The following is a 15357-nucleotide window of genomic DNA, read 5'->3' on the forward strand; positions in this document are numbered from 1 at the left end:
TATTGGGGCCCATGGTGATGCTCTGGGGGTGAACCTCATGAGAAAAATTAGTTCTTTCTCAGATATGATCATACAAACATAGAGCAGTTGGCTTCATTTTTTTTTTTTCTAATCAAGAGACTGAATTGTATACGAAATGGGGAGTGAAGGTTCCGGATGCCCATCCCTGCCTCTCCGTGTGCCTTTAACTGCCTCATCACTGTGACTCAATTTGTCAACCTGGGAAATGCTTCCAAATGTTAAACTCGGGCAGACACTTTAAAGGACAAATGAGATAAAAATAATCTGGGTGAAATCGAGGAACTTTTCTGATGTTTACACCATGGCCCTACTAGTTTTCTTTACAAAAGTGCCTGTTTACTCATCTGAATCCCAGGCGTCATGCCCCTGGGCTCCGAGCCGGCGGTACTTACAGACCGTCTTGTGCGGTGTGGTCAGAGGGTAGGAGTTGGCCTCACACCAGCCCACAGGGAAGATGTCCATGGACTCAACATCGACAATGAACTCTGGAGCCGGACTCTGCAGACCTGCGGGGAAGCCAAGACAACAGCTGCAGGCAGATTTTACCAACAGAGACACGGAAGGAGGAGGGGAAACACAGAGCATCCCTGAGATGGAGGGAAACACGCCATAAAGCCGACGGTGTCGTACGACCGACACAAACGCCTGAAATGCCAAACAGCAAGAGTGCAAGGCGTCCAGACAAACTGAGGGTTTGGAAAAGAGAGGAAGAGGGAGGAATCTGGTAACACTTGGCAGCTGGGCCAGAAGTGCCGGGAAAAAAAAACAAGCAACGTTCTTTCTCTAAGAACAGCTTGGAAATTAAGGAAACGTGGTCCAGCCTGTGGGGTGGTGGGGCAGAGAGCCATCCTTCTCCCAACACCACGCAAAGGGCAACCTTCAACCACTGAAAGTTAAACAGCCCAGTTAAAAGACTCAGCAACACCGGTGCTGAGCGGCGAACGCGGACAGTGCAACCTCCTAGGGGACGTGTTCATTTACACGTGACTGGAGTCACTTATTCTGAACTCAGCGTGTGGTCGGCACACTTTTGCCACGTCACACACAAGTCCTTTACGCAGGAATGTCTCTTTAGTGGGGACCTAAGGATGGCCTCCTGTTTCACCATCATAATGACGCCCTGCGCTGAGTCGGCTTCCCAGCCGAGAGATTCTGTAAGAAAGAAAAGATCTGGATCGCATGTGAGCAAAGGGTTTAAGGAACTCTGGCTCCTGAGAGAACAAATGTAGAACCCAGCAAACTTGTGAAGGGAAGCAAATTCTATACCGAATTCTACACTTTGAGGGAAGACACTCCTGAACCAAGAATCACAAGATAAGAAAGCTGTTAACAGAATGACTCCCTGGCTCTAACCACTTAATGTTGCTTCGCTTTGGTTTCTTCACCGAGAATCGAGATGAAAGTAACAGTACAACCCCCAGCACACACCCACGTTGTCACACGTCATCTGATGAACTCTGGGTCACAGTCCCCCTAAAACGTAACTTCCTGAGGCTAAATCCTGGCAAACACAAGATGGTCCAGACCATTTCAGCTACGCTGGCTCCCCGTCTCTGTGACTTCCCGTCACAAAGTAGGCACTGTGAAAAACAGGAGCACGTTATTTGATACACGCAGGTTCCCAGTTTAACACTAAAACACTCTGTGCACACACAGTGCCCCGGACACTCTGACAAAGGGTTCTTACACACGCGTTGTATCACCACCGTGAGGCACGCGCAACTTCTCCTTTGTTCTCAAAGAAAGTCATCACAGTGATTATCCATCCTAACTTGCTTTTCACTGAATTCTCCTACCATCTGAAAGGTACACCAGCTAAAAGAACTCAAGTGGATGTACAGGCATTACTTGGGGGATTATTTACAGGGATTTTTACTGAATAAATAGAAAGCATTCTGTCTTACACGGCTCAAACAACACTTAACCTATCGGCCAAAGAATCACTAAATTAACAAGACTTCCCGAACAGGCAAGAGGCTAAGAAACTCTCCAAGCGGCTTCAAACGTGGAAGTGATTTTTCTTGTCCAGAAGGACCCTTGTCCGGTGAAAAGGGTCTGTTTCCCATGACACAGGGTGTGTCCTCTTCAGACCCACAAAAATACAAAGACAGCACATTACTTCTTGCCACTCAACAGGTTTACTAACAGGTTGAATTCATCTACTGGATACGTTTGTATTTCCCGGTGTATGTCTGGGTACAAACTAGATTTTCCAGGTCAACAGTATTTTCAAGAGGAAGCATAAAGTGAACTTCAGGGCTTACTCCTCCCTGAGTTATTTTTGTCTTCTGATGTCCTGCTGGTTTGCACATCACTTCATATTCATACTTGAACACAGACACTTCTGTAACAATGTATACAGTCATGTATTTCTAAGGCTGGCTTTACCATACTTTAAAATTATTTGACCATGCTTCCCATTCATTAAACAAATACTTACGAGCTACACTGTGTCAGCCACCACATTCTCAAGAAAGTTCTAGCCCTGCCTTCCTTCCGGCCCCAAATTTAGCCCCTTCAGGCATCTGTGGAGCAAGAGATGCTGGGAATGTGCGGTATTTATCACCCAGGAAGGCACTTCTGACCCTGAAACCCTGCCCGTCCTATCCTGAAGGAGGGGCAAGAATTCTGTATTTCCCTGTATCAATCTTACAGATCCAGACATATCTGGCTGGACTCACAATAATTCTTTAACACGTAACCCATTGTTTCCTAAGATTGGAGAATCAGGAGCTTACAAAACTAAGTCATTAAACATGTTGCCAGTATTCCTTCCTGCTTATTCCAGGATGGCCAAAGCCACCTACGCAGAGCGAGATGTTCCACTAAGGACCTTCGCGCTGCTTGTCGTCATTCCGTAGAAACGTCTCTCATGAACAACACAAGGCTGTACGCGACCTCTGATTTTTGCTTCAGTTGCACCAAGTCAAGATGAATAAAACTTACTCATTCTTACCCAGGACTGTCGTCTCAAAAACCACCAGGAGGCCTAAATCTCCATCTATGGGCAAGTACTTAAATAAGTCACGGTACTGCCACATGATGGAATGTTCTGCGCTATAAAAAAGAATGAGAAATCTCTTTATATATTTACACGTACAGATGTATATTTGAGTAAAAGAAAAGCAGGGCACAGGACACTGTATATTTAGCTCGCCGCCATCTGCTTTAAAGGGGGCAAATAACATATTTATATACATGTGCAGAAGATAAATCTGGAAAAAATGAAAAATCCTAATTCAGTGGGTGTCTGCTGAGAACAGCACTGGCGGTGGGGCAAGATGGGGGAGACAATGTGGAAAAAGATATTTTGTGTATTCCTGGCCCTTGTGAATGAATTACCCATGTCACGATGCCAACCTCACTATCATCACAGTAACAACACAGCAAAGATAATCAGAGGAGAAAGGAGGCTCTCATCTGCGTACAGTGTTGCCCCAGAGGTCAGACTAACGGAGGACCTTAAAAGGAAATTAAGCTACAACGATGAAAAAGAGTATGAAAATGAATACATGTGTGTATATATATTTATGCATGACTGGGACATTGTGCTGTACACCAGAAATGGACACTGTAACCGACTATATTTCAATTAAAAAAATAAAAAAGAAACCTGCGCTGGGCCATTTCACTGCAAAGAGGAGAAAGCCTTTCCAACTGTACAAGTGTGTAAGTTTGTAGGACTCACTCTGGAACCTTGAAAAATTTTTGCAACTGGCTACTTCCTGAGTCTCTGTCCTCAGACCAGCAGAGATCATCCACTTTCATGAAGTTCCTCCTGCCCGTCTAGCTGCGGACTGTCGCAAGACTTAACCCAGCAAAGGACTCGGGGCCTTGCAACAGAATCGGTGACCGGTTCAATTCGGAGCATCAGGATGAAAGAATAAAGCTGCGATGACACTGAGGTACCCTCCCAGAAACAGAGCCCAATCCAGTTCCTCCCACCACGTAACTGCTTCATTCCCAGATAATTACGGATGAGAACACGCCTGGGGGCCAGAGGCGAGAGGGCTACGAGGGCAGAGGCCAACAATGAACCATGGAGGAAGGTAAGTGACGTTCACGGGCATCAGTAACAGAGTCGGAGCAACCCCTGCATCTCGAGTAAAAGCTGGCCTGGGGGGAAAGGCAAGAGGTATTTATGGAACCCAGTTAACTCTGTTCAGGGCCCTCATTAATAAAGGCCACACCAAATCGTGATGAGCTGGAGCTGGAGACCCCGTCCGCCATCCATCACAGGCCCTGCACCTGCAGACGCCGGCCTACAGAAGATCTCAGAGTGTCCCTTGCCAGCTTCGGAGCTAAATTCCTAAGGAATAAAGAGACGGACAAAAGTGTGGCTTGGCAAGACCAGCACGGGATAGGAACCGATCCGAAGGAAAACCACAGAAACGGGATTAAATGTGTGAGCGGAGGGAGAGCACCACGCACAGGTTAGCAGTCTTACAGCACGATCGGACTGTTTTCATCCCCATTTTATAGAGGAGTAAACTGAGGGTCAGAAAAAGCTCACACAGCCGGCAGGAGCTGGACCAGGATCTGAACCCCAGCAATCTAGCTCGAGAGCCTCAGAAAGCATCTGAGGAGGTGCTTTCTTTCTCCCTCTTGTTTTTGTTTCCGTATTTTTTTTCTCTTCTTGAGGGGAGGTGTTGTCTGTTTAGCGTCTGTCTTGTTCCTGTTAGGGCCCCATATCCCTTCTGCAGAACTTCCATTAAAGGCAGCCAGAAGGGGAGGGGTCAGATCCACCGTCCGCAGGCCCAGGACCACGGGCTAGGGCCTCCTGCAGGAGAATGTGGTCCATCAAAAGTCACGTTCACGACAACGGCCCCGTGGAAGCCCAGACCTGCCTGCGGCCGCCTTCTGGAGAGGCGATCCCCACTCCGGGCCTTCCCCCCACATTCCCATTTTGCTTAGGAAAGCCAGAGCCAGGTCTGCTGCTGGCCACTAAGAACCTGTCCGACGGAGCACTGGCTTTTGGGACAAAACTGAATTGGGAGTCTTAACAGCCTGTTCACAGACAGCACCCCTCTGTGATACCTCCCTTCACTGTGCAAGAACGTGCATCTCCTGCGCCCAAGACATGCAGATCTGCTGAAGCAGCTCTTCCCAAAAATGTCTCTCGCAGGCCAGACCTCTTTTTAAAGATTAAAAAAAAAAAAAAAAAAAAAGCCACACTGGCTTGAAATAGACTTACTTTCACATCTGCATTCTCCCTTGGTTCATTTTTGCAGATCTCTGCGAAATGCTTATTAACCACCTGACTTTTTCACCAATTACAGGAAGGCTTAAAGGGCAGTTTCTGCACCTGGTCTCCTGCACAGAAGAGGAGGCCTCCCCCAAGGTTCTTGGAATCATGCCACCACGCCTTGCCCACCTGAACTCCTAGAGTCCCTTACCAACTCTCTCTGCGTGAGAACCATCTGGGGAGGGTGACTTTAAAATGCAGATTCCCTGACCCTGCTCCCAGGACTCAGAGGTTACAAGGCTACTCAGAGGTAGCCCCAGGAATTTGCATTTTAACAGGACAAATTATGATGTGGAAGGTAGTTTCCTGGAACTGAACCGAGCACACGGGAGAAAAAAAAAACTGACCAAGGAGTTTCTGAATTTTACAAGTATAAAATTATCTCACAGTCTCAAAATTCGGTTAGCAAGACAGCGGTTCTGGGGGGCTGCTGGTATCTGACATCACTGCCTTGTTCAGGAACACAGATTTTATTTATTCCTCGTTATCTATTCAGCAAGCGTTTTAGCAGGCAGAGCGCGGGTGAACTCCTGTGCCAACACCACGCTGTGTGAACCGCGGGCACATCCATGAAGATGCCAGATGCTGACAGACAGGGAGGGTCCAGGCGGGCGGCGCACGGGTTCTGCCAGGGGGTGAGGCTGGAAGGAGTGGGGCTGCCTTTCTTGCTGCTCATCAAGCTCCTTCACTTACACGCTACAATGTGCCCAACACAACTGCAGCGCTTTACAGATGCGAGTTCACTCCGCCCATCCCCACAAGCCTCCTGTAAGGCAGAAGCCATTACTTCCTGCATTTCACAGAGCTGCACAAGTAAGATCAGAGATGCTCACAAAATACTCCAGATCACACGCCCAGGGAGCAGATGTGTACATCGGGGAGGGGTGGCTGCATGCCAAGTTAGGAAATTTGAGTCTCTGCTCCGTAGCAAACACAGACTCGCTGAATCTTAGGAAGAAGGCAATGACTGTCTTGTATAAAACTGACACTTCTATCTCCATGAAGGTGAGAGAGAAAGCAGTTGGCTGACTGCTGACATCCTAAGAGATGAAGACTTAGAAACAGGCTGGCGGTGAGAGGACGCAGATAGAGAGGGGGTCCTGGAGACCATTCTCGAAGGTCAGTGCTTTCTCAGTTGCGCTATGATCGCCTGGTCCCAGATTTAACTTCACAGGACTCTGGTACAAGACGGACCTCAACCCCCAAGGGAAATCAAATTTCATGCCCACCCTGGTCTTGGCTTTCCCCTCCATGCCTGCGATGCTGTCAGTCTTTCCACAAAGGGCTTGGGCAAGAAACTCTATTGACCTTACTTAGTGTGGCATCTCATTCATTCATTCTTTTGTTCACTTGTTCATTTATTCATTCATCGAACGTATTTGAGAGTCTACAAAGTTCGGGGGAAAAGGAAGCCAATTTGGGCCTCTGGGCCCTGGTCAGACAGTGGCGTGGATGGATCGGAACCTCCGAGAGGCACAGACGGACGGGCTGCCCTGGGTGAGGAGACGCCACCGGCTGCACGTCTCCCTGGGAAGCAGTGAGACCCTAAATGCCCCGCGGATTCAGCCAGGGGATGCCAGGTTTCGTTCTGCATGTTCTGGAACTCTCTACAACATTTCCTGTAGCGGCAACAATGAAAGGGCTAAAAAACCCCGCAGAAATGAAGCCTGCAGACTGTGACGCCTTTTTACGACCTGAAAGGGATTTCTGTGTCAGCTAAAAGGCTGACATTCCTAACAGTCAGGAATGTGGAGAGTATCGCGCCTCTTTGAAACGAGAGGCAAACCGTGTTCACATCAGTGGGGCTAAGAGAAACCAAGGATGGCCGTGCAAAGATGTCACCCGCCCCCAGCACTGTGAGTTAATGCGCTTCGGGGACGGACAGAACACGCACAGCCCGTCTGTCCTGCAGGAACATGAACGGAGCATGACGTGGACTGAGAGGCGGATGCAGACCGGGGGGCATGTGAGCTGGCATGGGGGACGACGGTTCGAGAGGAATGAACACTGAAGGTAATTCGTGTAATCTGAACAATGCTTGTAACTGCAGAGATGACAACCTGGAGCAGAACGTTAACATCAGAGGAAGCACCGCAGCCGCCCTCCCTGAACACAGCCCTCGCAGCACACACCGCCCAGCTCGCTGGCGAGTGCGTGAGAACTTGACATCCTTTCCAAATATGCACCCAAAGTAACATCACGCTGACCTCACCGCTCTCTCTTCGGCATCAGCTCCTTTACTGACACTTAAAAGAACCACCTGACTTCACAAGAAGTCAAATATTAAATTAAAATGATCATTTTAATTACCTAAAAGTAGTCAATTAGCCATGGGTTGGAAGTATTTCAGATCAATTTAATACATAAAAATAACTAATAAATTGTTATGAAGCACCTTATAAATTTAAAGTGTCATATAAACGGTTGACAGTCAGACTCACCATCATCATAAAAGCAATTTAACTGCCACAAAGTGACCATTGTGAATCTGTAATATTTTTGTCCCCAGGACTGAGGAAAGGAAATACCGTATATGTGAAAGTCTGAGATAATAAGAAAGAAGTCCCATTAAGCTTGCTGTTAACTTTGACTAAAAGGTCAATGTTCAGCTAAGGGACAAAAAAACAAAACAAACCCCCCCCAAACTCAAAATTTAAGAAAGATTAAAGAGACTGGGTGAATTTGAACTTTAACTGAAGAGATAAATGCGGAACTTTGACCAATAACATTAGATACACAATATTCAACAAACTATTCTTGAAAATTCTTTTAATACATAAGGTCTGGGAAAATGCACGATCCGTTTTCAGACCTGCTTCCTAATGCTAACTGACCGTCCTTACTCCTGTACGAGAGCCCCCCGGGGAACAGGAGGAAGAGCTGACGTGAATCGATGTGCGCCATAAAACCAGAAGTTTATATCCAAAGAAAAACAGCACTGAGGAGGAAAGACTGTCAAAAATGTTAAATATACACTAAACATTGCTCCTAATTCCTCTTTTCCCTTCTCCCCAGTCCAGGGCAACTATCTTTTTTTTTGGGGGGGGTGGGTAGGGAGATAATTAGGTTTGTCTATTTAATGGAGGTACTGGGGAGGGAACCCAGGACCTCGTGCACGCTAAGCACATGCTCTCCACTGAGCTGTACCCTCCTCGCCTCTTCATTCATTCTAAGAACTGGGAAGTGTAGGGCCTTCTAAGTTAAGCAACAAAGATGCCAACAGCCGTGGACTCGAACCCCAGGCCTACCTCAGTGACTTAGTTGATTCTCCCTTTATGAACAGTCAGGACCCTCTACTGCTGTTAGGTAATCAATGGCTGTAAGGCGCTCTGGAAGTTCAAACTGCTCAAGAAGTCCTGCCTGCCAAGGAATTTTAACCGTGATGTCCTAAATACCGAGGAAAACACAGGCTTTGAACTTTACCATTTTTGTTCTCAAATTGATGATGCAAACAAGACTCTCATCATGCACAGAACTAGGCTTAGCGCAGAACTCGGTAGCGAGTTCAGTTCAGGGATTCAAAATCCCAGAAGGGATCTTGTTTTTCCAAGAGCGGTTGATTCATCTTTACACGAAGTCACGGCAGGAAGCTCATCTTCTATTCCAACAGCTGCAGAATTAGCACCTTAGCACCGGTACCCACATTTTGGCTAATTCCAGCCACAGGCCATTCATTCTACTTGAAAATCCACTGAGCAACCAACTTTTTGAGAATTCCTTTCATTTCAGCTTGATTTTGAAATCCTAAGCCATAGTAATGTTTTAAACTACTTTCTTGGAATTAACAATACACACGACTTTCAGCTAAAATCACTGTTCTCTGCCTCTCCCAGTCTCCTGGGCTATAACATTTATTAGACAGTAGGCCTAGCAAAGAAACGTCAACGCTTTTTAGACTCGTTCACTGAGGAAAGAGGATGAAGGTCTGTTAGCATCAATTCTACGACCTTCCAAACTTTCTCTTCCGATGTCATAAAAATTAAAATACGGACAAGGAAAGCTAACATCGTTTTCTCACTCATTTCTAGCAGCTTATTCTTCCCCCACACACGTCTGAAATACCTACCAAGTGCTGTGAAGCCGGAAAACACTCAAATGACTAACAGACAAACGAAAGGCCTAAGGAATTTTAAATTGCCAAAAGGCGGCAAAAGCTTAGAGATCAAATTCCCTTTAATTCTCCCTCACCGAAAATACAGCATCTGAAAAATCCAGTCTTCGATCTAAAGGCGACAATCGAATCAAGGTTCTGCTTCCAAAGCGCACTGCGCTGTGAATGGCCCTTGTGATTATAAATAAAATCTGCATCAGGCATGAAGAACAGTTGGAACATCACTCAACAAACAAGCCTCGATTCTGTTTATTACGTATTTGGGGGAGAAAGTCATGTCCAGTTACTATTTTAAGGAAAAATTCAACATCTCCTAATGAAGGCGGAGTAAAGGGTATTACTCACATTAAAATGCAAATATATAATTTTATCCTCTTAATAACTAAGACCTAAAATACCAGCTTTAGTGACTCGTATTAATTTAATTGTGACATTAGCTTTTATAATCGTAGATGTAAAAAGACCCCTGTGTTCCAAACATAATTATCACGCCAGCATCTCATGTCATGAAATTATTAGTTAAGATGAGAGCCTCTGAACGAATTTATCTTTTGATTAGGTTCACTTATTGAAGAACGCTGAATAATTTAAGACGGATTTTAAATAAAAAGGAAAGCAGAAGGGACTGTGAGCGCTGCTTCCGAGCCGGGCTGAGGTCTCCTGCACCCTGCAGCTCCCAGACGGACCCCGAACCCAGAGCGCCTGCTGCGTGTGCGTACCTTCCAGGCAAAGCCACATCAGCCTCCCCTTCACGCCAACAACTGAGGCCACGCAGAGCTCTCCTGGGTTCCTGGGGTTCACGGCTTCAAGCTTCATGTTCTTTGTGAAGCCCCGACTGAATGATGTCTGAAAGAGAAAGAGAACGGACACTGAGCCGGCAGGTACCCCAGGGATAAGGTGCAACAACAGAGAGGCCAGTGGTGCACGGGACACACACACTCACACACAGAGATCTCACTGATCAGACATTTGGGTGGGCTCACGTGTTTAGTCTTTCCCCACCATTCATGGGGAGAGAACCACGCTTTCTTCACTTATATCCCAGAAACAAGAAGTCTACCTGGTACACAGCAGGCGCCTAATAACGTCTGTTAAGTAAGTGAGGGGATGAGTTACATCCTCTCTTCCCTGTTCCGATGCATTCTTGCAACCACAGAATCACTGAAGGTCGGAGCGCTCGGCCCCTCCCCCGTGCCCCTCGCCCACCGCCTCCAGGGCGGACTTGAGGGTGGCGGAGGGGCAGGGCGCGTCCCCCTCGGGGACCACCTCCTTCAGCCTGAAGACTGTCTTCCAGCTCCTCTTTCAGCCCAGGTCTGCTGGTGATGAGTTCCTAGTTTTCTTCCAACTGAAACGGTCTCTGTTTTCCTTTTGTTCTTTTTGTTTATTTTACTTACTTTTAAAATTCCACTTTTTAGAAACACACACAGAGGGAAATTCACTCTTTTCGGCGTGCTGTTCTCGGAAGGCGGGGCTGTCAGACGGGCGCACGCGATCGCGCAGCCATCACCACAAGCTGCCACCCCCAAAATGCCCTTGCACCGGCCCCGCGGGGATCCAGCCCTCCTGGACGCCCAGGTCCTTGGCCACTGGTCTGTTTTCTGTTCCTGTTATTCTACTTTTTCTACGATGTCATCTAAGTAGACGCCCACCCTACGTAGCCTTGTGAGTCTGATAAAACGGTTTATCTTTCAGTTTACCAGCTGAAGGACGTCTCAGTTGTTTTTGGGTTTCGGTAGCTGTGAATAAAGCCACTACAGACATTCAAGTACAAGTTTTTGTGTGAACGTAAGTATTAATCTGCCCAGGCCGCCGTAACAAACATCATGGGCCACGAAGCTCCAACAACAAAAACGTACCGTCTCATGGCTCCGGAGGCTGGAAATTCAAGATTAAGCTGTCAGCTGGGCTAATTTCTGCTGAGGCCTATCTCCCTGGCTTCCCTCTGTGTCTCTACATTATCTTTCCTTCACGTATGTGGTCTGAGCCCTAATCCCCTCTTCTTACAGGGACACCAGACATATGGGTTAAGGCCCACCCATACGCCCTCATCTTACCTTATTTCCTTCTCTAAACACATTTAGAGGTGCTGGGAGTTAGGAATCTTGACACATGAGCTTTGGGCTGGGGGACAAAATGCGGCCTCTAACACTAAGGTCTCATTTCCCTACAAACAGGATTGCCGGACCATATGGTAAATGCATGTTTCTTGGAAACTGCCAGATTATTTTCCAGCGTACCATCCATTCTGCATCGCCTGCAGCAGCGCGGGGAGTCCCGGGTGCTAGACATCCTCACCGGCACTTGCTGTTGCCAGTTTTTCACATCTTACCCTAATTCTAACAGGTAGGTCTAGCGGTATCTCATTGTGCTGCTAACCTGCCGTTTTCCCTGTAACCAGGGATGCTCAGCGTTTTTTTCACGATGTTTCTTTGTCGTGTGTACCATCTTCTTTGGTGGAGAGTCTTTTTATCTCCACTTGGAAAGTGCACTTTTTTGGAACACAGAAGGCGTCTTCTTCTTCCGGCACTCTGACAACAAGAATCCACCATCTCCTGGCCTCCACTGTCTCTGATGTGACGTTTGCTGGTATTCAGACGGCCGTTCCTGTATTAGGAATGCATCACGTTCCTCCCAGTACTTTGGAGATTTTTCTGTTTGATTATCAGAAATTTGACTAAGTCGTATTTCTTTGTATTAATGCCGCTTGTCCACTGAGCTTCCGGAACCTGGGAATTTAGATCTTTCAGCTACTTTGGTCAATTTGGAGCCATTGCTTATGCATGCTTTTTCTTCTACAATCTCTATGGCCACTTCTCGGTCACCAAGTACACGTGATACGGTCACTCAGATCCCCGGGATTCTGTTCACCTTTCCCTCCGTGCCCTCCAGTCTCTTTCTTTTCCTCTCTGTTCTTCAGCTGGAGTAATTTCTATTTTCAAGGTCATGAACTCTGTCATTTATTCTGCTGTTGAGCCCTTCCAGTGAATTAGCTTATCTGAAATACTGTAATTTTGTAGTTCTAAAATTTCTCTTTTTTAGGCTTCCTACTTCTGTTCTGGCATTTCCTGTCTTTTTATTTTTTTCACTATGAGGATATTTTCCTTTATATCAACCGTTCAAAACTTGAGGGTGTATTAGAATTATCCAAAGAGCCTTTGAAAAACATAGTCTGCTATGGTCTCACCCCAAAGCCTGTGATTCAGTTGATCTGAGGTGAGGCCAGAGAATCTGCATTTCTAACAAGTTCTCGGGTGATGCTGCAGGTGCTGGTGCCAGGATTACACTTTGGGAACCACTGCTCTACACCACTGAGTGCAGTTATAATACGGGCTTTTAAATACCTGTCTGCTAATTCCAACATCTGGGTCACACTGGGTTTAGTCTGTGCTGGTTTATCTTTTCTACTGTCAATGAGTCAGATTTTCCTATTTCTTCACGCACTGAACAACCTGGATTGAAATCTGGATGTTTTAAATGTATGTCACAGAGACTCTGCATTGCATTGTATTTCTCCCAAGAGTGTTGACTTTTCTGTCTTAGCAAGCGATTAACTTGGCTGGACTCAAACTACACGCTCTTGTCTCTTGCGGAGCAGCTCAGATCTCAGTTCTGAGCTTTCATCCTTGGCACGGCTTCACGGAGTCTGCCTCACACATGCCTGGTTCAGGGATCAGCCAAAGACTTAGGCAGAGTTTATGCCCTGAATTTGTGGTTCCCCATCCTGGCTCTCCCTCGAGTCTCCCCTCACTTCCCAGCAGCTGTGGTGCCCAAATCTGTTATCTGGGGCAACAGGCCAGAAACACCTTGAACCTGAGGTCTCCGTTTACGTCATCCCACACATTGTCCACCACGGCTGACCTCAGGCCAAAACGCTGAAAACAATGGAACAAACGCCCCCACTATCCCCTTCCCCCAAGCCCTCGTTCCCCTCCAGAATCTGCCTGCTTTGGTTCACTCTCCAGGCTCCCCAGGTGCAAGTTTTGGTATTTTGTCCAGAGTTTATAGCCGCCGTCTGCCGGAGGGCCAATTCAGGATGAACTTACACGGGCAACACCGGGAGCAAAACTCCCTCCTAACATCTTAAAAGAAGTATGAAATTTTCCACAATTACCCACTACTATAAATTTTTTATCAGGCATTACAATGATGGGTAAATATACTTTTTTTTTTAAATACATTAACTGAGAAAAACTGAGATAAACAGGTTCCTCTAAGAGAGATCACATCTTTATGTGACTCATGGAAAAAAAAAACCAAGGTAATTCAGTTTCATGTCTTTTTATAAAAGTTTGGGTGAAAATGTAATTACGCCTTTCTGTTACCAGAACAAAACAACCCAATATATGTTAAGAAACCAATAGGCTCCTTTCCTTTATGCTTCTTTGGAAACAAAAATCAAAGAAATTCGAGGTTGGCTATTTTCCCGCAGGTCACCCTGCCTCATTCACACGTATTAGGTATTGAGCTTCTGTTTGATGACAGGACTCGATAAGCTGCCTGAAAAGCCTCTAAGCAAGTTAAGTGCATTTTTTTTCCTGCTATTTAATAAGGAAACGCTACAACCACATAAACTATTTTCGTCTCAACTCACTGCCCAAGGGTAATTTACGAAGGATCAATAGCAAGACTGTTACCTGTGAGTTGATTTTACTAAGCATTTGGCTGCGTCAACCCATTTCGGAACTGCCTCTGATTGTTAAACATCCCGGGGGAAATGTCTTTCGTGCATCCACTTCCCCACCACCGCACCTCTGGTACGCACGAGCCGTGTGATTAAAAGTGAATTCATAATAAGCCTTCCACTAAGGGGCACGTGGAGCGCGCTCACAGCCCGCAGCCCAGTGCCAGTAATGCCATCCACGTGCCACCAGGCAGACAACCATCCTGTCGATTAAATAAACGGACGGCCAGAAACAAAGGGTGGGGGGGATATCTGCAACAAGTGCCTGCAGAGTGGATCCGCCAGCATTTTCATTGAAACAGATTTAGGAATTGGTCCTCCGGCAGACAGATCCCCGGTTCAGGGATCAGCGCTGAAACAGATTTAATCTTGGAAGCTAGATCCTGGAAGCTCAGCGGGATATGGCTGCTTGCCCCACCACAAAGATCTGTTTGGACAACTGCTGGCTGATGGAAGCAGAGGACAGATGAGAAGCAGCCTTGGGGGCTGTCACTGTCCACTGTCCGCTGTCACAGATGAAACCGCTCCTGAGCCCAGAACGAGGGGGAGATGTGAGGAACCTCCCAAGGCCAAAGAGTCAGGCAAGGACTGTCTCTCATCTGGAACAAAGTGCAACCTCAACGCCCTGAGGAGGTGGCGAAGGGTTTCCACAGTCCCAAACTAAAGGCAGTGAGGCCAGTGATGTCATGGTGAAAAGTCCAGTAAGACTGCGCTGGACGTAGTAAGCTCCCCACGAGGAGGAGAACCGCACGCTAACCAGGCACGCCTGGCACCTGCCGCGGGTGCAAAACCAACCTGCAGCCTGTTTACTAGTCAGTTTGTTATGCAGCCCAGCATCCCCCTGACTGATACACAGGAGGACTTTTCAAAACCCACCAAAGGTCTAGGTCCCGCAGTCCGCGGAAGCATGCCAATCTCAACTTGCTCAATGAACACAAAGTAACGGATAAAAGTCAAGGACATAAAAGGAGTGGCAAGAACCAAGCTCTTACATTTCTGAAGCAGAAGGGAGGCGCTTCCTCGGTCCCATGCTGCTTGTGGTAATCGGCCCAGTCGAAGTCCTGGCCGGAGTAACCTGCGCAGGACAAAACACAGAGAAAACCCATGAACCCAGCCACATCGCGGACCAGTGAACAGCACCGGGGCTTGACAGTGATCAAAGTGAGAAGGACTCCAAGTACTGGCCCCCCGCAAAGGCGAAGCCCTTCCTCAGGCACCACGGTACGCCAGCTTTCAGGAGGGCTGCATGAAGCGCTGTGCAAAGCGGAAAGGACCAGGGACGGCGAAGGCGTCTGCATC

General features: G+C 47.2%; 1 protein-coding gene across 6 annotated transcripts in view; it reads right to left on the bottom strand.

Annotated features, from left to right (window-relative positions):
* SFMBT2 (Scm like with four mbt domains 2) overlaps positions 1–15357 on the bottom strand; it is a 150627-nt gene that overhangs the window by 35867 nt on the left and 99403 nt on the right. For all 6 annotated transcript variants that reach the window (XM_032474011.1, XM_032474009.1, XM_032474014.1 and 3 more), the window contains 3 exons: positions 15051–15133; positions 10097–10223; positions 414–527 (listed from right to left, as the gene is read on the bottom strand). In XM_032474011.1, the coding sequence (XP_032329902.1) occupies positions 414–527; positions 10097–10223; positions 15051–15133 (324 nt within the window). The remainder of the gene's footprint in view (positions 1–413; positions 528–10096; positions 10224–15050; positions 15134–15357) is intronic.

Source organism: Camelus ferus, chromosome 35 (assembly GCF_009834535.1).
Source record: "Camelus ferus isolate YT-003-E chromosome 35, BCGSAC_Cfer_1.0, whole genome shotgun sequence".
NCBI lineage: Eukaryota > Metazoa > Chordata > Mammalia > Artiodactyla > Camelidae > Camelus > Camelus ferus.